The following is a 23,842-nucleotide window of genomic DNA, read 5'->3' as shown; positions in this document are numbered from 1 at the left end:
GAGATGTTCTTGAGATAATGTGTTCACAAAAATGAGACAGATGCAAGGTCACAGTGACCTTAAGCTTTAACCACCAAATTTTTAAAGAGTTCATTGTTGAGTCTAAATGGACGTTTGAGCCACATTTGAAGAAACTGCTTGTAGGTGCTGCTGCGGTATCATGTTCATGAGAATGGGATGGATGGAGAGACGGACAGATGGATGAATGAAATGCCTCTGGCCATGGCTGGATCACCGGCAGGGAGGCATAAAAGTCTAAAAATTTAAATAATTTCCCAGCTCTTTTAATTCTTTTTCTACTACTGACACCTGAAATAATTATGACTTAATTCTTGACTCACAGGAAATTTTGAGTGTTACATTTGTCACACTGCTTTTACATTTGTTGGGTTAACACCAGTGTAGAAGTTCTTGTCAACAAGCAATTAACAAAATGTAAATGACTTAGTTTTAATTTCTTTTTCTTTCTTTCTTTCATTCACTCATTCATTCATTCATCCATCCATGTATGATCTGAGCATTTCAACCTACACAAAATGTTTTACTCAAACCTCTTCACCTGTGAGTATTTGTCAGAGAATTATATTTGTCACTGAAACACTTCTTGCTACAAGTTGTTTGTAATTTTATTATCTACATATATTATTCTGTTTGGGGGCATTAACATTGACCTTGATTGGAATAAATCGTCCAAAATCATGAAAAACAACCAAGACCAAAAGTATGTAGACAAATGTGTAATGAGGTGGTTATATAGTATATATGATCATGTTTCAGGCAGTTAGGATTCGAGCTTCAGTGTAATGTGAATGTCAGGTAACAGCAAGATGATGAGTCCTGCAACAACGTCACACACAACCTGAACATATATGGGCATGATAGACACCTCCGTATGCACGAGAGTGCCCTGTCTTGTCATCACTGCAGCATGATTATTTCCACTGAAGGAACATTGTGCATGACAACAATGCTTCCCCTTTCCACATGTGAGAAGATGTATATAAGATCCCCACTGTCTGGTTCATTCATCATTAGACTTTGGCGAGTTCAACTGAAAAACAAAGCAGTCTGAAGCTGAGTTCCAGAGACATTTTGAAGATTTGAAGATGTGGACCACACTCTCTGTCAGCCGCTGGATTTGTCTGCTCACCCTGGCTGTGATGATGCTCTCTGCTGCATCGCAAGGTAAAACTCAACTCATGTTGTCCTCTGCTTTATTTGATGTGTGCAGCTTTTGCCTTCTGGAATTTGACTCCAACACAGAAATGGTGTTAGGGTTACATGATTAGATAATTAATCGATCAGTGAATTGACAGAAAACTATTTTATACAGTGATTTTCAAAGCAAAAATGCAGAATATTTGCTGGTTCTTAGTTCTTCTATGTGACAATTTGATGCTTTTATTTATGGTATATGACAATGATGTGAATACCTTTAGGTTTTGGACTGTTGGTTGGACAAAAAAAGAAATCTAAAAATGTTACACTGGGCTCTGACTAAATTATAACAAGCATTTTCCTCTATTTTCTGGCACCTAATTGGCAGATCTTTCATGAGAATAATCATTAACTATAGCACTGACAAAAAGGCAATTACAGAGTGCAAATACATTAAAAAAATAATTAAGGATTATTACTGTGATTATTACTTTTATTACTGTGTTGTTTTCAATTACATACCTGTAATTTAACACAGCCTTGTCCATCTAGAATTTGTTTAAGATAAACCAATTCCTGTGATAAAATATAAGATAAGAGAAAATGGTCCTCAGTTTGTGACAAATTTAATAATGCATGTGATTTGGTCATAAAAATTCCACACCAGCAGTTATTTAGGGAAGTGTAACTATGGCTACAGTGAGTCTTTGAGTAATCACATTTCATGAGTACCTCCCATAGTGTAACAGGCCACTCTTATTACACTGATGACTAGAAACTAATGCTGTAACATTGACTAATGACAGTATTTCCTCTCTTTGTGTGTGTAATTGTTTTGCAGTAGGTGTGCATATACCCTGCACCTGCAGTGGAAACCTCACCAATAAGAAGATCCACGTTATCAAAAAGTGTTATGAACAGATAGCACGCCTGGACTGCAATCACGCCTTTGTGTAAGCATTAAATCTGGGTAGAGATGCACCGATTGCAATTTTCTTGGCTGATTCCAATATCTGATTTCTTAAGTCTGACCTGCTGATTCCAAATTTCTTTCTTTCCAAGAACTATAATTGACGGCATGCACAGACATATTTGGAACTTCTCTTTAAGGCCACTGGAAACTTGGCTTGAAATAATAAAAATGCATAATATGATATCAAAGATGAGTGCCTCACTGGGTATCCATTAGAACACGTAGTTCAAAAACAGCTCATTTGGCTGCTCATCCCATTTCTCAGGATTGTTGGGGCGTGATCAGATTCCATTTGACTGACAGCTCCCTTTCAGTCACAAGCACTGAAATGTTTTGCTGCCAAGGAATAAAACACCAAATCTATCAAATGCAGCCTACTTCGTGAGAGAACTAATTGGATTGACTAGCAAACTACGTAAGCCCACCCAAATCTGTATCAGTCAATCTGTATTGATAGGCACAGGATCAGCTATATCTGACACTGACCAGCCTGTCATGGCTGATCAAGCTGAAAATCAGCCGATCCTAATCACTAGCCAATCGATTGATGCATCTTTTATTATAGAAAAAACATCCAGTAACAACCTCTCTCCCATGTTTTCTTCCACTTTCTTCACTGCTGGTTTCATCCTGAAACAGAAAAAAATATTAACACATTATTGAGCTTCATTAAAGTCTAATTTGTCTGCACAAGGAAATCTGTAAAATTATAAATGTTTGCGTGGTTTCCAACTTATGATCTTGATATGAACAACAGGGGGGAAATGAACAAACATTCAGGGGATGAAAACATCTAATTGTTTTGTTTCTCTTTCTAGGATATCAAACAAGAAGGGTCGGTTTTGCATCAAACCAGATGCTGAGTGGCTGCAAAAAAAGATAAAGACGGTGAGAATCAGACATCTACCCAATCAGTCTTCATGAGTTTATTATTTAGCAAACAAAATCTGGTAAGAAGTCTGGATTCATGCCAATCACTGTAGTTCTACATGCTTGGCACACAGGGGAAGTTTCAGTTGGTTTCAATGTGCAACCTCACAGGTAGATTTCACTAAATCTTACACACTAGACCATAAAGTAGAATTTTCATACTTGTACTTGACTTAAGCACTTCCATTTGCTACTACTTTCTACTTCAACTCTGCTTCATTCCAGATGGACATCTAGTATTTTTTACTCATTTATCTGATAGCTTTAGTTAGTTTGCAGATTAAGATTTTATATACAAACAAAAGCAGCTGCAGCATTCTTCTATTGAATGTAATGTTAGTCAAGTTCAGGCAGCTCTTACCTTTCACTTTTGCTGCTTTTGCCCAACTCCACGTAAACAGGTCTTATCACTATATTTGGTCTTATTGGCACAAAAAACATAGGCAATTGTTTTTTTTTAACTTTGTCTGTGGTACTCTGCATCTCATCAACACTCTCAAACTCCACTGTATCAACACTTACTAAGTTAAAAAGTGATTGAAGTAGTCTGAAGTACAGTGTCTAACTCAGTGCTCCATAAACAACCATGCGAGTGACGTCACCAACGCGCTAATCGTAACATGGCTGCGTCCTGCTCCTGCTGGCGAAACGGAGAAATACAATCTAGTTTTCAAGCAAATCTAGGTGGATATCAAATTTGATTGCAGTGTCATATTTTGCCTAAGGTAAAGTTCAAACAAACCTCAGTCATATTGATCAATGTTTCACCTCCTCTTTAAACAAAACCACAAAACAGCAAATGATGTAGTTAAATTAGTTCGACCTCATGAATGCAGGGCTTTTACTTGTAACAGTCTATTTTCACAAAGTGGTATCACTGAGTTACTTAAGTAAAGAATCTCAGAACATTGTGCGCACTGTTCTGTAAAAATTCCTGATAATCAGTGCATGATCAGGTCTACATCTGTTGAAACATACTCAATTAAAAGTGCAAAACTGTCTCTTTTCTTTTAAAGAATAGTTTACCATGAGTCACCCGGAGTGGTAAAATAGACTGAACTGGTGAAATGCATTCAACAACAGAACTGTTGTTCACTCAATAACTTTTGAGTTTGAAATTAAGTGTTTTAAATGTAAGTGGTGCAAAGTACTGACCCACATGTTTGAAGTTGGTGGAGAATCACATTCATCGGGTGTGAAGACAAGTAGAAAAAACTATGAACAAACAGAAAATGAATTTCTCAGTGCAACAAATGAATGAAGTATTTCTGTTTTTCATGTACTTTTCTAATTGAACATTTCCTGTTCTCTATCCCCTTCTCCACACTGCAGGATAACCTAAACTGTCCTCCTGACCTGTCCTTTTAAAAGAAGTCCTGGATGAAAAATGTCCCAGCAATGCAGCTACTCAGAACATTTTCTGCTGATTTCCTATTTATTTCTTTTGCACAGATATCTATTTAAAACGTAATTTATTTTTTTATTTATCTTTCTGTAAAAACTGAATTGTTTGGTACAATTTTCTAAAGTTGTCAAAGAGAGTAAGGGCAGAGTTGTTCTTTTGTTTTGTTTAACATGGAACCAAAAATAAATAAGTGCATTTAAAATGTGATTGAGTCTTGTTATTCTACATGTATGATGTACAGTGGGGATTCCCTCCATGAGTGGGGATTTCTTTGCTGACTCAGTGTCACATGTCTTTCAAACCAGACGGTAGGGATTGTAATAAAGCAGGTATAAATAGAAACTTAAAGCAAAAGCATTTAAAAGATACAGAATTGACAGGACAATACCAAATAAGGGATGAAAACAGCCAAAATAATAAAAATAAGATGATAAAAGTGGCATTAACATCAATATAGACAATATGGGGAAATCTTAACTTAGATGTAAGAGATAACTTACAGTTGTTATGGTCAGATGTTGTATAAACATGTTACTCACACTAATAATTCAATATACAGTGCACTATATGGGTAAAAGTATGTGGACACGGAACCATTACACTCATATGTGATAGCTGAACACACTATTCAGACACCATGTTCAGTACTTTGCTGCTCTAACCACTGCAGCAGGGATTTCATCCCATCCAGACACAAGTGTGTGTGTGTGTGTGTGTGTGTGTGTGTTTAACTCACAAAACTATCAGTGAGTTAAAATGTCCTTGTCCAATCTGAAAACATAATGCCTTTGGCTACGGCTATCGCTGGCACAGAGGCATACAAAAGAGCATTGTGACAATTTTGATGTTGACTACCATGACAACGATCAAAGCTTCAAAGCATTCAGGTCAGCCCTATTAAGCACTTGCCCCACACCGGCCACCAAGTTTCTTAATTTGGTAGCCAAAATGTAAACTTGTATGAAAACAATACAGAAAAGGCAAATTAATGTAACTTCACACTGCCCTCCCTAACTGTGACACTTCAATAAATGAAAAGACATTAACAGAGTGAAAAAATACAACTAGTTATTTAAACTGAAAACTCAAGTTCTTTGTAAACATATGGTACATACACCAATCAGCCAAAACATTAAAGCCCCTGACAGGTGAAATGAACACTGATCATCTTGTTACAATGTAGTGTTCTGCTGGGAAACCTTGGGTCCTGGCATTCATGTGGATGCTTCTTAATGGCACTCCACTCACCCAAACACTGTTGCAGACCAAGCAAACCCCCTCATGACAACAGCACTCCATGATGGCAGTGGCCCCCCCAGCAGGACAATGCGCCATGCCACACTGCAAAAACTGCTCAGGAATGACCCAAGGAACGTGACAAAGAGCTAAAGGCATTGACCTGGCTTCCAAAGTCGCCAGTTCCCAATCCAATTGTGCATCTGTGGGACGTGCCAATACCCCAGACATACCGCCTATCCACGGCGGGGCCTCTATGGAGTGAATATAGCTCTGACATGTCAAGATATGGACAAGGGAAGTCTGGCATCAGGGTCTTCATGGCAGATCCTTTGAGTCCTGTGGGTTGCGAGATAACATAACAGCATGTCCCAAGGATGCTTGATTGGATTTGGAGCTGGGGAATTGGAGGCCAGGTCAAGGACTTAAGCTCTTTGTCATGTTCCTTGGGCCATTCCTGAGCAGTTTTTGTGGTGTGGTGTGGCATGACACAATGGTGTTTGGGTGGGTGGTGTGTGTCAAGGGGCATCCACAGGAATGCTAGGATCCCACGTTTCCCAGCAGACATTGCACTGTAACAAGATGATCAATGTTATTTACTTCACCCGTCAGTAGTTTTAATGTCTTGGCTGATCGGTGTATATTCTCTCACAGTCTCTTTGTTCACAGTCTTTTTCATTCATTTTCATAGCACTGTTTGTCGTTTTCTGAGAATGTTGAACTTAACGGCACAAATGAATCAGGATGTTTGTGGAACTGTAACGTTATGTTGCCGAAGGTTCACAGTATAGGGATTTTTAAATTGTATTTAATCTTTTTTTAATCTCACTGAGACATGCAGTGTCATTCTCAAGAGAGAACTGATAAAACTTGGTGGCCACACAGTAACTTTTTGTGGTGCCAGGCTATGGTTAATGTCAAACCCTGCAGGACAGGCAGTCATTGTTTTTGCTGTAATCTGAAACACCATTATATTTATATATTTGAATGGAGTGTTGACATGCTTTTAGTGTGTATTATCAAGTAGGTGACATCAGTGAAGAAGAGGCTGATCTCTGATACGATATTCTCAATAAACCAACGAACCTAAACATATACAGATGTGATCAACAAACTCATCACAACATCTTCTGGGTGTATGTGAGCGTCTGTTAATATACTGTCATCAACTTAACATAGATATTTAGAATACACACATTGCGCATGACAACAATGGTTCCTCATTCAGTGTGAGGCTGCAATATATAAGATCACACTCCTCTGGTTCACTCCTCATTAGACTTTGAGCAGTAAGTAACTGAATATCGATTTACACACCCAGAGTCATTTTTGGTGCCGTGCTGCATTTGAAGATGTGGAAGACTCTCTCTGTCAGGATCGGTCTGCTCACTCTGGCTGTGGTGATGCTCTTCTCTGCACCAGAAGGTACTGTTCCTCATGCATGGTGCTTGCATTGTTTTGAATAGAGTGAAAAAAGTAATAATAGCCACTAGAGTGCAGTACTTTATTGTGATTGTAGCTCAGGTCTTAGTTTTGGATGTTCCCAACAACTAATTCCCCTGACATTTAAACGAAAGTTTCAATTTAATTTATGCTGCTAAAATGTGTGGTATTATGAGCAAGTCACTAAATACAAGTCAGTGAATAACATTTATTGAAAACAATATTATTTATGAAAATAAGTTTTTAGGAAACAATATTATTACAACTGAATTTATAGGGAGAACACAATAGCATAAAATAATCATTGTAACATTAAGTTTAAACAACTAGTCCTTCTGATGCTGCTAATCACGCATATCCCCAGTCACAACCTTAGGTTGTAATAACCAATATCTAAAACATTTTTCAACCACAAGGAACCCTCCATGGAATTATTTTTAGTTTAAAAGATTATTTTTTGGGTCAGTTTCCCTTTATTGACAGTGCAGTTTGAGGTAGACAGAGAGGGTGGGAGAAAGAAGGGGGATGATATACGCAGCAAAGGACAGCAATCGAACCCAAGCTTTTGCAAAGGTCTCATCCTATATAGGGTGCACAGCCTACCAGGTGAGCTATAGGTGACAGAAGTTTAAAGAGATCCATTTACTAAAATTTATTCCAGCAAAGTCAGAACTCTATAATTGTGTCCTATAGTCTCTCCCAAAATCTAATTGAATAAAATCAACAATGTGCATTTCCCTATAATTTATTTTATATTTATTATAATTTTTAAAAGTAGGATATTTCTAACTAGAACCCCTTTCCCACTGCACAAAAAGCCCACTAACACCCGCTAACATCTAGGTTTGTACGTTATGTGAAAAGTGACAATCAGTGTTCCCTCCTGGGATCTTGGAGATATCTTTACAATACATAGAATAAGTCCTGGCACAATGAACTTCAGGCTTACATTTCAAGAAAACAAGACTAAATCTTCTGAATACACTAAATAGAAATGCTGCCTTTAAATAAAATGCAAAGAGAGTTTTGAGTTCCTCTTCTCTTTATTTTATCTATTTACTTATTTTCAACATTTTTATGTACTTCCTTTCCTAGAGAGAGGAATGGGTTTGTGTGTGCCAGTAATATGAATCCTTGCTTGAATGGACTTAGTGCCACTCTCATGAACATGTGTAGGTGCTCAGTGAAGGGCCAGGAACGGTACTTTTTTAATGTCATAGCGGAGAACGCCAACTCACAGCTGCAAGTTGATCCAAACATGTTCAAGCCATGTCATGCTTCTTTGGTTAGAGCAGGAAGTAGCACCGTCACCTCTCTCACATCTCTGTTACACTGTTGCTCTGTCTGGCCAAAGCACAGTAAAAAAAAACAAAAAAAAAACCAACTTGATTGTCTCAGTAAAGTGAAGCTGTCACTGTATTAACTGTATTAGCTGCGCCTGTGGTCTATAGCTGTGACCTCTGGAGAAAAAACTATGCTACATGAAGAATATTATTTAATCTCATTAATTTATCAGAACATGGTCATGGGTCTGGGCTGTGACCTGTCATTTGGTAATGCTTGCTTTACAGTAGAGATTATAGTAGAGGTGCAACATTATTCATTAGGCTATATATTTGTAAATGAAACATGTGATTTTTAGTGGGGTTAGAACATTACTAATACAGAAATGTACATAATTACTACATGTTTGTAAAGCTGCCATTATGAAAAGCATAAAAAACAATAAGAACAAATTTCATTATATTTTATTGGTTGAAAGACTTATTACTTCATTATTTCTTCCCACTTTAAGTTAAAGAGTTCAACAGTGTATCGCGCTCACTGTTTTGTTGGTAATAATAAATTCTTCAATAATAAGAGTGTCGCTCCTTCTCTTTATGTGTGTGTGTTGGTCTGTCACAGTGGATGCAAATATACATCTACCCTGCTGTTATGGAGGTCGCCGCAGGACAAAAGAACCGATCGATAAGTGTTATACACAGGAACCAAGAGACGGCTGCCACATCTATGCCTACCTGTAAGCACAGAATGCCTTTTTCCATCACCAGTTTTTTAATCTGTTTAAGAACTGTTTTACCTCACGACTTCAAAACAACACTCAGAGACAACCATCTTCTTCCTCCACTGTGGCCTTTGTCCTGAAATGAAAAGAAAAAGAAATGATGGTGAAATGATAGTTTAGATTTTTTTTAAGTAGGGTTGTAGAGGTACTCATCCATAGACAATGTAATACCTATATGGCGGTCAGCACGCCCCTAGTTTGGAGAAGCAGGCAGGAGTACTGTCTGGGAAGGTAAGCAACATACTGCTGTGGATAGGAACAAGCAAAACGTGTTTAAGTTCCACCTAAAAAAACTTTTCTTTACCTTTTTTATATGTTGTTTGGCATTTTTCATGCATAACTGATTCTGAGAGTGAGATGTGAAAGAGGGCAGGACCTGCAGCAAAGGTCCTATTTACACCTCTGACAGAAACAGTAATTTTACCTTCCAGAACACAGAAGTTGCTGGTTTAGCGTTGCCTCGATCAGTACGTTAGATTGTTGTTTAGCTTACATTCACCCAAGTCACACAGTAACACAAACTAACTGATCAAGACAGTGGTAGACCAGCAACCTCTGTGTTCTGCGAGGTAAACTTAGCATAAAGGAGCATAGAGCATAGGTAATGGCTTCAGTTCCCTGTTGCAAATGTCTGATGGCAAGATAAAGCAGTGAAAATATTCTAAATGTAGCGTACACTTAAACTGATGTTGATTTTTTTAGGTGGGACTTTTTTTGGTGGCTAAAAATTATTTTGCCGCTGCCCCTGTCCACAGCAGTACATTGCTAAACTTCTTTGGCGGTACTCCTGCTGCTTCTCCACATGCCATCTCCAGTGGACAATATAGTGACTACAATTAAGTACCTTATACAGCCCCAATTTAAAAAAAAAATCCAAACTCGCTCTCTCTGAGATCTTGCTCAACAACAGAGGAAAACTGAGCTGCACTGTTATCTAAATGTTTAATTAGAGGGATTGTGGAAAAAAGCATCAGCCAAATGATTTTGTGGTAATAAAAATGCCTCTATATCCTGTTTCCAGGCTTAAAACTTCAGCAGGTGCTTGGCAGTGTATCTTGTATAAGTCCAAGTGGTTCAACCAGATGATACTGGCGGTGAGTCTGAAGACACACTTACAGCTCTGTGAGGCTGCGAGAGAGCTAATGCTAACATGCTGAGGTTAGGTTAAGAAGGTATAATGATTATCATGATCACTGTCTTAATTTAGCAGGTTAGCATGCTAATATTGTTAATTAGCACTGAGCATGAAGTACAGCTGAGGCTGATGTTTCATTACTTTTGCAGATTAGTTTGGTGGCGAAAAGGCCTAGAAATGTTTGACAGTTAACATCAGGTTAGAAGCAAAACTTGTTTACTTAGATTGAACAATCTTGAATGGGGCAGAGTGACAAGAGCAGAGTGTTCTAAAACAAACATTGTGTGACACTGGGGCAGAACAAGCTGTATTAAGATGAAATAAGTGCAAGGAAACACCCTCACCCACACACACATACACACATGGAAAGTTAGGTATGATGTCTGTCTGAGGAGGAGTATAAGAATATTTGGTGAACTGTTCTGTCTCATTGTTGCGTTATGTGAAGTTGTAAGCAATAAAGTACCCACAAAGGCTGTAAGACCGACCTCAAGTCAGAGAGTCGTTCTTTGACATTAATCATGAAAACAAGTATAATTTCATAAATTTCGTTACATTTTTTTGTCTAATTGATCATTTTCTTTTCTCTCTGTCTTCTCTCACAGAAGAAAATCAATTGCCCTCCTGCCACTGAGAATTCAAAATGGCAGATTTGAAGTCCTGGATGACGTTACTGCATAATCAAAACATCAAGGCAAAGGAGCTACTCGTAACATTATCTGCTAAATGTATCGATTCATGAATGTAATTTTATGCAGCTTTAAAACCAATTTCAGTAACGTTAAATTGACTCTGACAGTAACAGCAGTGTTCTTTATTTGGAGCTGAACAAGAATAAATCATGTTCAATGGACTTAAAATGCAGTTGACTCATGTTTATCACACATTCAAAAATCTGGTTTTGACTGGTAGCACAGCGAAGACTTACTGAGAATAAATGATGTCACTACAGTCAGCTGTTCCATCAGCGGCAAATAAGCATCATGAGTACTTCAGCTTCCTAAAAGCATGGGCGTATTATGAGACAATGGGCCCCTGGGCACAGATATGTGAAGGGCCCCACCACCTACATTTCTACACAGGTGCAAGACACACAGACTGTGTGGTGGTTTTGCATCTTTTGTGGCCATTATGCATCTTTGTGTTTTCTGTGTTTATTTGGGGTCTTTTTTTGGTCATTTTATATCTTGTAGTTGTTTGGGTGTCTTTGAGTTAATTGTGTGTCTCTGATTTAAGGGTCTCATTGAGGTAATTTCATGTCTCTTTGGGGTAATCTTGTATCTTTTTAGATTGTTTCATATCACTTTGTTGTCATTTTGTGTCTCCTTGTGGCTGTCTTGCATCTTTGTAGTCATTTAGGTCTCTCTGAGGTAAGATTGTATCCTACTGAGGTAATTTTATGTTTCTTTGACATAATCTTATGTCTTTATTGATGGGTTTTGTGTAACTTTGTTGTCATTTTGTGTCTCCTGTACTTATTTTTATGTCTCTTTGCTATTCCTTTGCATCTCTTCATGGTCTTTTTGTGTCTCTTTGTGGCCCTTCTGAGTCTTTTCCTGGTCAGTATACCTGTTAATTTGAGTGACATTTTGCAGGGCATTTTGCCTTTATTTGATAGTGGAAAGATGAGAACAGAGAGAAAACCAATGTATCCTATTTTGTATGGCCATTTTCTGCAAGTGACACTCAAAATGTTACTGCCTTATTTATTTGTTGGGGGAAAAAATATGTGTAAGTAAGTAAAATTTTATTTATATAGCACCCTTCACAGCATGAATGCACACTGACAGTGTTCATCTTTATATGATAAGGTTATCATATAAACACAACATGTGTTTATAAAGCTTTCACTTATCATATCAGACTATCCCATCCAATTTCATCCTATCCTATCCGATCCTGTCCCGTCCCGTCCCGTCCCGTCCCTCCCATCCCATCCTATCCTATCCCATCCCATCCTATCCTATACCATTCCATTCTGCCATTAAGGTTAATAAACATTTCTCAACAGGCCAAATTGTTCTGCAGAAATAATTTTCTGTTGAGTGCAAAAAAGCAAACAAACCAAAGAAAAGTAATTTTTCAGGGTGCAAAGTTAAATGCACATTTGAAATAGCAAAGGAGAAACACTTTTAAAAAAGTGATTTCAATATAATCTGTTGTGAGGAACTCTACTTCAAAGAAAAGTAAAAGTACAATTGTAATCTTCTTTTTTTTCTAAAGTTGGCTTTTAAGAATATGTCAAAAAACATTACTCTTAATTGCAGAGGAGGATGAACTCTGCTAAAACGAACCTGAACATATATGGACATGAGTGACAAACTCCACTGTCCTCTGGGTGTGTGTCTCTCCACAAACACTGCGCATGACAACAATGGTTCCTCATTTTGTGTGAAGCTGCAGTGTATAATAGCACACCTCTCTGGTTAAGTCATCATCAGTCTTAGACTTTGGCGAGTCCAGCAGTTAGTAACTGAAGGAAGAAGCAGTTTACGGATCCAGAGTCAGTTTTGGTGCCGTGCAGTGTTTGAAGATGTGGACGACTCTCTCTGTCAGGATCTTTCTGCTCACTCTGGCTGTGGTGATGTTCTTCTCTGCATCAAATGGTACAGTTATGCTCTTATTGAATTTGCAGTGTTTTGAATAAGACTCTATTAACCAACTGAGGGCTGATCTTCAATGTGATTATGGGTGTGTGCTGAAAGTTATGTGGCACAGTATATCATGTTATTATTATTATTTTTTTTTTTAAAATCTTAGCATTGAGTATTACATGAAAGGTTTTCTTCCACTGCCATACACAATGAGTAAACTACTGGTTCCCACCCAGGGCATCCTGACCCCCAGTAGGGGTCGCCAAGGCTCCAGAGGCCTTCTAAATTTTAAAGGATGTAATACCCAACCAAAATAAGCATATGAACATAGTTTTTTTTTTTGTTTTTTTTTAATACGACAAAACCCACTAAAATAGGCTACAGACTACTACTTGTGTTTGCTTTATTTTATTTATTTATTTATTTATTTTTGGTGTCATTCACACAAACAGGTTAGTAAACAGTACAAAGCAGCATCGCAGCCAGTCTCAATTTGTATTGGTGTTTATGCACTGCTTGGGCAGAGACAGACGGTATTTTGTGGTGGCACGTCATTGCATCTCGCAGGTTACGGGCACGGTGGGTGAAGACCTACGCACAAGCTATATGTACAGAGCCTTCACTCTGCTAAACAGCCTAATCATGCATTAGTAAAGTATTATTTATTATATTTATTAATTTATTTCCACTTCTGTTAAAATGAATTACAGCCTGATATCAACATGCATACAGAGGAGAAAACTAAAAAAAAAAAAAAAAAAATGTTTGTAAAGCATGTGGGAGCATATTCTCTGGATACCTCCCATCGTGTAATAGAGTGTCATGCTTGTTATTTTGATGAGTAAAAAAATGTGTTAATGGTATCACTGAATAATGACAATATCTCTCTCCCTCTGATACAGTTGATTCACAAATACATTTTCGCTGCTGTGACAAGCTCAAAGCTCCAAAGTCTATTGACAAAATCAAGCAGTGCTATGAACAGAAAAACCGAACCGACTGCAATTACCATGCCTTTGTGTAAGTACAGCAAGCTTTTTTCTTTAAACATACATATATCTGAAATAAATATCTCTATTCATCCCTCTCGAATGTCATCAAACTATAGAGACATACCACTGCAAAGTTGTTCTCCCTGACCTCCTTCACTGCAGTCTTCTTCCTGAAATGGGAAAAAATTGTTATTCCTATTGGAATTATCAGCAGTAGAAAAAGTACTCAGATCTTGAACTTAAACGAATATTTCACTCCCAAAATGATCATTTGTGGGGCGTTGGTGGCTTAGTGGTAGAGCAGGCACCACATGTACAAGGCTGTTGCCGCAGCAGCCCGGGTTCGACCACAGCCTGTGGCCCTTTGCTGCATGTCACTCCCTCTCTCTTTCCCCCTTTCACGCTTGTCTGTCCTATCCATTAAAGGCTAAAAATGCCCCAAAAAATATCTTAAAAAAAAAGAACATTTGTATATTAATTATCAACCGATTACTTACCATGTGTCACTTTGAATTTGTGCAGTTTTTCTCACATGCCTCCACAGTGAACCCATAAGGTAAAATGTTGAAACACATGTTCAAACAATTAGTCCATTTAACAAATTCTCATCAAAAAGATGATTTTGCATCACTTTATGATGAATATCACTGCTTCATATAAAGCCTCTTAATCGATAAGCTTCAATTTGAGCCTAAATTAACCTTTCTACCATAAAAAATTACACTTGCTTTGGCCAAAATTCTTCACAATACCTCAAATAAGAGAAAACAGAAATTTCCGTCACTGCCCTTCCAGAGGCTAGTACGGGCTAGTGGAGGTATAGACTTTAAAAGTTTTATGTAAATAATAAATATAACAACATATAATAAGGCTACAACATGACAGGCTCCCGGCCTAAATGTTTGTCTGATGATCTTTGCAACAACAACAGAAGAAAACTGGAAAACTTCTCTAAATTAATTATAAATAACCACTATGGGACTATACTACTCAGGTGACTATGAAAGTTTTCTGATTGTCTTATTTCTCTGTTTCCTGTTTCTAGGATTGAAACGGAAGACGGTAAAATACACTGTGTCAAACCAACTCCCCCGTGGCTCAAGAATCGGATAAAAGCGGTGAGAATTAACCATTAAAAACAGTCTGTGTAAACTACAATGGTGTGCTTCAGTTAGGGTTTGAAGAATGAAAATTATTTGTAATTTTGCAGGTTGAAAGGCTCAGTCAAAGTGAATATGACTTTCCTGAGGTTGTGTTGATTACATTACTGTTTAGCTTGCAACCAGGCAGCCTAGAGCTCGAATTTCCTGAAAATTTCCTAATCATTTCCTTAGAAATAGAACTATGAAATCAGGGTTACTTCAGCACAGGACAAAATAGATTTAAGACTTAAAAAGCCTTTTTTAATGCCACTCCGAATGTAATCTCAAGAGCAGTTTTAAAACTACCAAAACTCAAGGAAAGCTGTAAAGCTGTGGTCAGCATGATAGGATAGCTAGCTAGAAAATGGATCCTCTGCTCTGATCATACTGGCCAAAAACACAATATGACTGTTATTGGTTCCGCTATCCTGATCTATGTGATGCCAATGCAAGAGGCATTCAGTCCATTATTGCAAAAATAGTAGACACTACCAATCATTATGAGATTCTACAATGCAACATCAGAAAAAAATATGTATCACAACATTTTTTAGACTTTTGAAAGATTTAAGAAACTTTTTACAATTAAAGCCTTCATTTTTGGATTATTGATTTCAATACCCTTTAAGATTTTTAAGGGGTCCACGGGAACCCTGATGTAATTTGTTACCAAATTTAGGAAAAATAAGATTTCCCTTAAGAGAAAAGCTGTCTTTAAAGCCGAATACATATTATATTGTTGAACTGTACGCTTTCCTGTTGACATATTTCACGTTTGCATGTTCAGCTTACCTGCACACTGACTAAAAGCGAGCATTTAATTGGAATTAATTCAAACGTGTATGAATTCAATGCAATCTCACTCTACCCTGTGATGATTATTATTAGTGAGCTAGAGCTGTAAAATAAAATATCACCAAAGAATTTGAGAGGTAATGCATTTGAAATAAGTGCAATTAATAATTATGCTTTCAGTATATTAGTACAACAGATCACTAAAACAAATTTATCAGGATATAATGATGTATAATGATGATATAATGATTTCTCTCCCTCTCTCTCTTTACACCACAGAAAGAATTAGAGTGTCCTCCAGAATTCTCCAAAACCTTAAGAAGATTTTTTCTAGTCCTGGATGAAGATGATCTGGAATAGCAAAAACAATGCAGCAAAGCAACAACCGAGAATAACTTATAGCTGATTTACTACTTATTGCTTTAACTTAGATGTGTATTTTTAAAATTGCTTTAAGGGGTTCAAGCCTGGGCTGAAACCTGACTGTTTTTGTGCTAGATTTTTTAGACCTAACACCACAACAGTTTGGCCAATCATCATGAAACTGGCAGGATAGGACCACAAAAGTACCTGAAACATAACCTGAAAGTTTCATTGAAATCCAGCTCTAGGGGGCACTACAAATGAAAAAAAAAAAAAAAAAAAAAAGTGGGCGTGGTATAACATAAGTCAGAATATAAATCGTAAATTGTAAAATGATGTAAAATTATTGTGGCTCAATTGAGGGCGCCACCAGTTTCAAACAAGTGCACTGACCTAGCACAAAGTTTTGCCATAAATCAATGATAGTTTGTCCAAACATCACCAAACTTGGTAGATATTTTTAATTAAGCTGTTGAAGCATGTCCCATAAAGTTTCTGCAATTGACCAATAGGGGGCGACGGTGTTGCCTAAGAAAAACGTGGCTTGACACAGATTCAGTTGTAAATGAATTAACATGTCTGATCGTCATAAAACCTGTTAGTTAACTTTAACGCAGGTGTCATCAGCTGTCAAAAGCCTTGATCCTTCTCAGCTTCTCATGATGCATGCTGGTTTGAACCCTGAATCACCACTTGTGGCAATATTTCTACAAGATTTCTGAAGCTTTTATACCTTTTTTTCATTATATTGAAAAGTGGCAGAGTTTGTCCTTTTTTTGGGAAATGTAAATGGAAACCAAAATAAAACTCAGATGACTTTTAAATGTGACTGAATCTTAAATTTTCTATGTGTTTTCGGTCTATGTTTAGTGCTTGAGTATACTGTAGGGCTTCCACTGCATAAATGGGGATTTCTGTGCTGAGTCTGTGCAGTAAAAATGGAAACACTGAATCTATGAATAATTGTTAGTGAGTTATTCTTAGCTGGACCTCACTGACCACACCCGCTCCGAATGCATCTGTGTGCACTTGTACTGTACATGTGTTTTATTAATGGTGTCATTATATGAATTACCAAAGGTTTGGATATTCTCTTCTTTATCCTGAGTTATCTCACAACACAGTTTAAATAAAAAAGACCAGCAGGTGCAGATTACTTGAATTAACTTAACACTGGAGAAACTGAGGTTGGGGGTGCAGAGAAGGTGCTTATTTTGTTAAGTTAATTGTACAAGGAGATAAAAACAAATGTTCTACAGACGGTACATAAGCAACAGTTTTCACACAAGTTTACCATATCTACACGTGGTGTTCACAACCTGTTTGTGCTGCCCCTAGGTGGACAAGTAAACAAATTAATCAGTTATTGCAAGTTTAATGATGCGTTCCATTTGATAGTGTTACAGTAATACAAGTCAGAAAACTAAGATATTATTAGCAATACCAGTTCCAACCAGGTAAGCCACTGTTACCAGTTGATGACAATGCATTACACTGTATTTTTGTAGCTACATGTCCACAGACAGAGGTTGGACAGGACTGTGTGAACAACTGTTTTAGTGAGACACTAGTATAACAAGTGTAAATAAACTGTATATTACTACAGCTACCACTACTGTTGATGGGTGGGGTAGCCATATTGGATGTTGAGGTAGGGGTTGGTGAGGTTCCTCTGCCTTTACAAGTTGGTAATCTGACTTAGAGGACCTTCCAGTTGAAATTTCCGAATAGGAACTCGGAAATCCCAACTTTCCAGTACAAACGGAACGCACCATAAACATCCTTGATCATATAGGACACGTTGTTAAACTCCACTGCTGCAATTGTTTCCACACAATGTCAGAAAATGTGATCCTACATCTGCGTTTTGTGTTTTTTAACAGTTACATGCAGTTACATACATAACTACACATATACCTGGACAGAAGTGCTTAATTTGTCCAATCCGCTAAAAACACTACAGTATTTTACAAACGTATGCTAAAGTATGCTGACTGATGTCTATGGTTACATTTCCAGTGACATGCCATTGTGTAGATGCCATTGCATTTTTCAATAAGCATATCAAGAAATTACATGTGTAACTTATTCAACAATTTATTATTTGTGGTCATCACTTTTGGGTGCTCTTGTCAATATGCAGCTGGAAAGTACAAATACTGTTTCCAGTGTCTACCTTTGCAAATCAAGGAGGCTCCAATATAGAATCAGCATCATGATGAGACTGATCTGCAATTAGTTTTTTTTTTTGTTCTGACTAGAGGGTCTGTGGGTAGAGGCTGTCATATGCTGTGCAGACTGTAAAGTAAATTGAGGCAAATATTGTATCCTGGGCTGTACAAACTAGAATTACTGCCCCCCCCCCAGTTGGTCAGGTGACCCAAGTGCATCCAGGGTCAGATGGACATGTTCAAACGGTGGAAGTCAGAGTCAAGGATCATACCTGCTGTGTGCAGTTATGACATAATTAGCGAATGAATTCTTGAGTTATAGCCAAAAACATGCCTTGACCTTTGACCACCAAATTCTAATCAGTTTATTTGTTAGTCCAAGTAGATGTTTGCGCAAAATTTGATAAGAATTCCTTTAAGATGCTCTGGAAATATCATATTCACAAGAACGAGACTGATGCAAGGTCACACTGACCTTGACCTTTGACCACCAAAATCTAATCAGTTCATTGTTGAGTCCAAGTGGACGTTTGTGCCAAATCTGAAGAAACTCCCAAGGTGTTCTTGAAATGTCACGTTCACCAGAATGGAACAGATGCACAGTACAGACATATGGGCGTGCAGACGTATGGACAACCCAAAAACATAATGTATCGCTTGCGAGTAGGCATAAAAACTTTATTTATCTTTGAAGGGCAATTCTTGGGGCAGGCATAGTAAAGGAAAAATAACTAGTTACTGGGATTAAAATGTAAAAGAAGAAAGAAAGGGCATAAGACTGAGTGAGTATAGAACTTAAATCCCTTCCAGTACATTTATTTCATGTTCTTCTTCATCTATTTACCATTAATTTTCTCTTTTTTATTAGGCTACCTGTTGTATCTGTATGTAAAATGGAACTGTGCACCTCAAGTTTGGCAATAGGGATTTTCTAATGCAATAATGCTAATTACATTTTAATGCAGATTAGTTTGCAATGATAGTTTATGGCTTTATATCATATTTGTAAGTTAGACCATTTGCATGCAGGCCCTTTCAGGTTCATTAGAGGAAGGAATACAACGCAGCCATATATAACTACATGTCATTCCAGTGTGTTTATCTATGGCTATGATCGGGGGGGATGTCTGCAAGTTGCTGATATAGATATTTCAGAAAAACCCAATGTGTCCTCAAACCGTCAGTTTTAATTGAATACCTGATAAAAACACTGACAAACCATTATTGCTAAAGCATGACATGAGCCTTTTTATGTTGAAACACTAAGACAGGTTGATAACTGAGTGGTGGCATGTTAACGCCTTGTTAGAGAGACAACAGGAAAACCGTGTCATGGTGACAGGACAGATAAAGCAATGACGAAGAGGAAGAGGTATGTTTGGCCAAACCCCAACCATGATATTAAATAAGATAGCTGCTTCACATTATTGTTTGTCTGCATGAACATGGTGTCAACACAGAATTATAATCTATATTCTGTATTTGACCAAATGTAAGGGAAGACAGACTGAGAAATTAAAAAAAAAAATTAAATGTAGGAAAGACTTCAACAATAAACTATATACATTTAGATTAATAAGAAACCTTTCACCATTTTGTACTTTATAGTTTTGTATGCATTCAATGATTTTATGCCTTGGCACTGGCGATAGCCATAGCCGGAGGAATTATGTTTTCACATTGTCAGTCCGTCCATCCCTTTATCCCATTTTTTGAATATGATATCTCAAGAACACCTTAAGGGAATTTTTTCAAATTTTACACAAATAAAAAAGAATTCTTACACTTATTATGACAAAGCTTCACACAAATGTCTAACAGGATAAAGGATAAATGATGATATTTTATATTCAAAGGTTGACTTTCACTGGGACATCATAATGCTCTGCAAAACAGTTCGAAGTTTCCATTTGAACGTAGAGTGTGCAATTTCTGGGAAATATTGTTGATGTCCCCCTCGCTCCCCCCGTCCTTCTCTTTATACATCCATTTCCCCTGTACTGTTCATGAACTCATCACGATACTTTTGTGTGGTACAGTCAGCACCACTTTCTTTCCCATTTACAGAGCCAGGGCTGTGTATGGGAACCTGAATATTCTGTGCACACACAGAACAGACAGCTAACGGACTGTGAAGAGGAGGAGTGCGTTGGATTCGAATCACAGACTCTTTAATCCAGTGCACACGACAGACAATGCATAGCAATTTTATTATTTACCCAAACACTACTGCTAACACCTTCATTTGGGATAATGCTACATGAGAGTGGACAAGTAGAATATGCTAAAAAAAAAAGGCTTTTAAGTTCTGACAGAGGTCACCTCTACAAGACAAGACCACAAAATTGTAACTTCTCAGATTACTAAAACCAATTGACTTGCAGTGAACCTGGGACTTTTAGTGGGTCTGGGGTCCGAGAGCATATTCCTGCCAGCCTTGATTATATGGTATCCCAGCATGCATTGTGTGCAAAGCAGAGACAACCGGTTGATTTGTCGTAACATTTCCCGTATAACCCTTTTTGCTCTTCCACATTTAGACCATGTGGCTGCAGGTGTTATTTCAACCACTTGGTGGCAACAAAGTTGTGATTAAAAACTGATCTGTGAATCCCATGACTGCTGTCTCCACAGACTGGGGGTGCATCTGGAATGGTTATTCTCTTTTACTTTAAGTCGGTACTGCAGCTTCCCTTAAAAAGTAGGCACTGTTGCATGCAATATGCTCACCATCAGGACATACTGCTTCCTCACAACATTACACCCTGAGCTTTGACCCTCATACACATATATCTGTTACCAGCATTCACCGGCATTTTGCCAGAGACAGAGGTCAACCTGGACAGCTCTGATATTGTTATTTTGCAGTAAGTAATAACTGCATACATTGTAGATTCTAACATATAATATTGCTGATAGTAAAAATTACAGAGGCCATACATTCTCTGTCATTGTTATTTAACACTTATGCCCTTTGTTGTTGGTTATATTTATGATTATTTTATTCAAATAAACATTAGTATTCCTATTATTACCAGTCGACTGGCCATCAATCACCTGAATGCGCTGTCATTCATCATTTCGACAAAATCTGACTGGATGTAATAGAACATCCTGGTATTTCTGGCACACTGCATTTGACATATTATGTGTTGGGATAAAGTTAGTCTTTTTCTTGCATACTATATAGTATGATAGTATGAGTACTGGAATGCACAGTTGGTGTTTCAGCTGCTGACTTTATCTGTCTAGTTCCAATGTTGCTGATGTATGAAAATCTGAACAAAAAGTGTGAGGGTAACACTGAACACTTGATAGTTTTGGAATGAAATGTGGCTCAAAAATACAATTCCTGGCCATGGGGAAACTAGTCCTTGAAACTCTGAACAATGCACACAAGTGCCATCAGATCCTATACCAAGTGCTGCTTAGACTCAAACGATGTGTAGTTTTTCTTTATTTTTTATTATTTTTTGTTTTAGCATTTTCCTCAAGACAGTTATGGATGAAGGTGTGGATTGACTTCATACTCCACTTCAGATATGTCAGCAGGTTCCTTTTTTGACCAGCAGGTGGAGTCAGAGAGTCAAGGGGCTCATGCAGAAAGGCCCAGACTAAAAATATTTCTGGTTTCTGTGAAGCAACAGGGTGACCGTTTTAACATGTTCTAACATGTTTTAACATTCTTCTAGTGTGGCTCTTTTTACAGATTTAAATTCATGAGTAAATAAATTGTATCAAATGTAACTTCCTCTGAATTTTCATTTGTTAAAATAAAATTTGAATTAAAAAACTTCTGAAGAATCAACACTTACTCAATATGAGATCAGACTTTTTGAAGTAGCCTTATGAATGAATACAAATCTTTTCTAACGACATCACAGATCACATCATCATTTAATTACCGTAAATGTACTGCAGGTGTCAATATGATTCATCAAAACGCATCAAGTGGAAACAAATATGACTCCAAATTAATTATCTTGTTGCTCTGTAACTGCTGGATATGAATAAGCAACTGTTTGCTAACAACTTCACCATATTAACTTAAAAGGTGATGATATGTTTATGTTGTGTTCACAAGTTTTTTGTTATTCCAGGTTTAAAACAAATGCTTCTAATGTCACCTAAACTTGTACATGAAGCTGGTGTTGGGCGACAATGAACCTGTCTTGATCTCAGAACCAGCAAATTACGAGGCTTTGCCCCCAAGGCTGAGTGAAAACTATCCAAACTATTGATGCCTTGAAACAAACTAACGAGAACCAACAAAATAAAGAGTCTGACATCGCTCTCTGAAGTTGTTTACAGCAGTAACATCGCTACTGAGGGGGCAGCTGTTTGTGGTCAAAGTGTTTTCATTTTTACCCTTCGTCACTTACTGTCACATCATTACAGCAAGAATGAGACAGCTGCAGCAGGTGTGAACATAGCAGCTACTTCAGCTCAAACTCACAATGTTATTCAGAATGAGATCTTAAAAATTATTTGTTAATTTAGTGAGAGATTATCTGAAACATGTGGAACTGATGAAGAATTCAGGAAATAAAAAGTAGTTACTGTTTGTGAACATGTAGTAAAGGTGAAAGTAAAATCCAACCTCTGATTCACTCAAGTTTGGCATTTCACCTCGCTATATTTGTGTTTTTGCAGTTGTGTTGTGTGTGGCCTGAGCACTGTGGGGGTACATAAACATAAATGTTTCAAACACAGAAAAAAAAGACAGACAAAAAAGAAGAGGAAAATACAGGCAAAGGGAAGAGTCTCTGCAGATAAATACACCACCATACACTGAGAGTGGGTCATAGGTGGCAATTGCAAGGGATTACTTCTATCAGGGGTGGGGAAAAATCAATATAGCATAATATTGCAATATTTTGCATACTGTATCAATAGTGGGACACCAAGTATTGATTTTGATTTAATGTATAAATTAATAATATTGCTAATAAAAATAAAACTTTTGATAGCCTAATAGAATAATAAAATCTATTGCTTTTCAGTCCACTACATACATTTTGCTGCAATAAAAAATGATTGAAGAGAGATGAACAGACTGAAAGGGTATTGACAAAGTTTGCAGACATAATTTGCAGTTGAAAAATGTTATAAATTACAATATATTTATAGATGTTATCGTAATACTCAGCATGTTGCAAAACATTTAAAACTGCAATATTGTATAGTGATCATGGGGCCTCTGGTGAGTCCCACCCCGAGAGTCTATACATTGTTTTTTAGGAAAATCCTGCATAATATAACTTTAAGGACTGTCTTTAAAAAGAGAAGTCTCATTTATAGATTGTGAAATCAAGTTTATGTAGGCTTTTACCTCAAAATGTGTCAAGAATTTCCAACAAACATAGAATAATTACATCCTAAAGTTAAGCTTGAAGTTCTTTCCCGACACTGGAAACAGTAGTTTGATTAAACAATCCCA

At 37.3% G+C, this 23,842-nt stretch overlaps 2 protein-coding genes and 1 long non-coding RNA gene across 5 annotated transcripts; all 3 read left to right on the top strand.

Annotated features, from left to right (window-relative positions):
* Positions 1-1,046: 1,046 nt before the first annotated feature.
* On the top strand, positions 1,047-4,689 carry LOC144458935 (uncharacterized). Of its 2 annotated transcripts, none has more exons than XR_013488272.1 (4): positions 1,047-1,185; positions 2,003-2,111; positions 2,950-3,019; positions 4,394-4,689. It is a non-coding gene; the product is annotated as an uncharacterized LOC144458935 (long non-coding RNA). The 2 variants fall into 2 exon arrangements; XR_013488271.1 differs by having other exon boundaries at positions 2,000-2,111; positions 4,394-4,682.
* A 2,278-nt stretch (positions 4,690-6,967) lies between these two features.
* Positions 6,968-11,198, top strand: LOC144458938 (uncharacterized). Of its 2 annotated transcripts, none has more exons than XM_078162823.1 (4): positions 6,968-7,127; positions 9,051-9,165; positions 10,232-10,304; positions 10,954-11,198. In XM_078162823.1, exons 1-4 carry the CDS (start codon positions 7,055-7,057, stop codon positions 10,999-11,001), a joined length of 309 nt encoding a protein of 102 aa, XP_078018949.1. In that variant the 5' UTR covers positions 6,968-7,054; the 3' UTR covers positions 11,002-11,198. The 2 variants fall into 2 exon arrangements, with proteins under 2 accessions (XP_078018949.1, XP_078018948.1); XM_078162822.1 differs by having other exon boundaries at positions 6,969-7,127; positions 10,951-11,198.
* Positions 11,199-12,769: 1,571 nt separating this feature from the next.
* LOC144458928 (uncharacterized) lies at positions 12,770-17,055 on the top strand. Its single transcript, XM_078162774.1, has 4 exons — positions 12,770-12,951; positions 13,842-13,959; positions 14,977-15,049; positions 16,148-17,055. Exons 1-4 carry the CDS (start codon positions 12,879-12,881, stop codon positions 16,226-16,228), a joined length of 345 nt encoding a protein of 114 aa, XP_078018900.1. The 5' UTR covers positions 12,770-12,878; the 3' UTR covers positions 16,229-17,055.
* The last annotated feature ends 6,787 nt before the right edge of the window (positions 17,056-23,842 follow it).

Source organism: Epinephelus lanceolatus, chromosome 20 (assembly GCF_041903045.1).
Source record: "Epinephelus lanceolatus isolate andai-2023 chromosome 20, ASM4190304v1, whole genome shotgun sequence".
In the NCBI taxonomy this organism is placed as follows: Eukaryota; Metazoa; Chordata; class Actinopteri; order Perciformes; family Serranidae; genus Epinephelus; species Epinephelus lanceolatus.
This window is presented reverse-complemented; position numbering and strand designations above follow the sequence as displayed.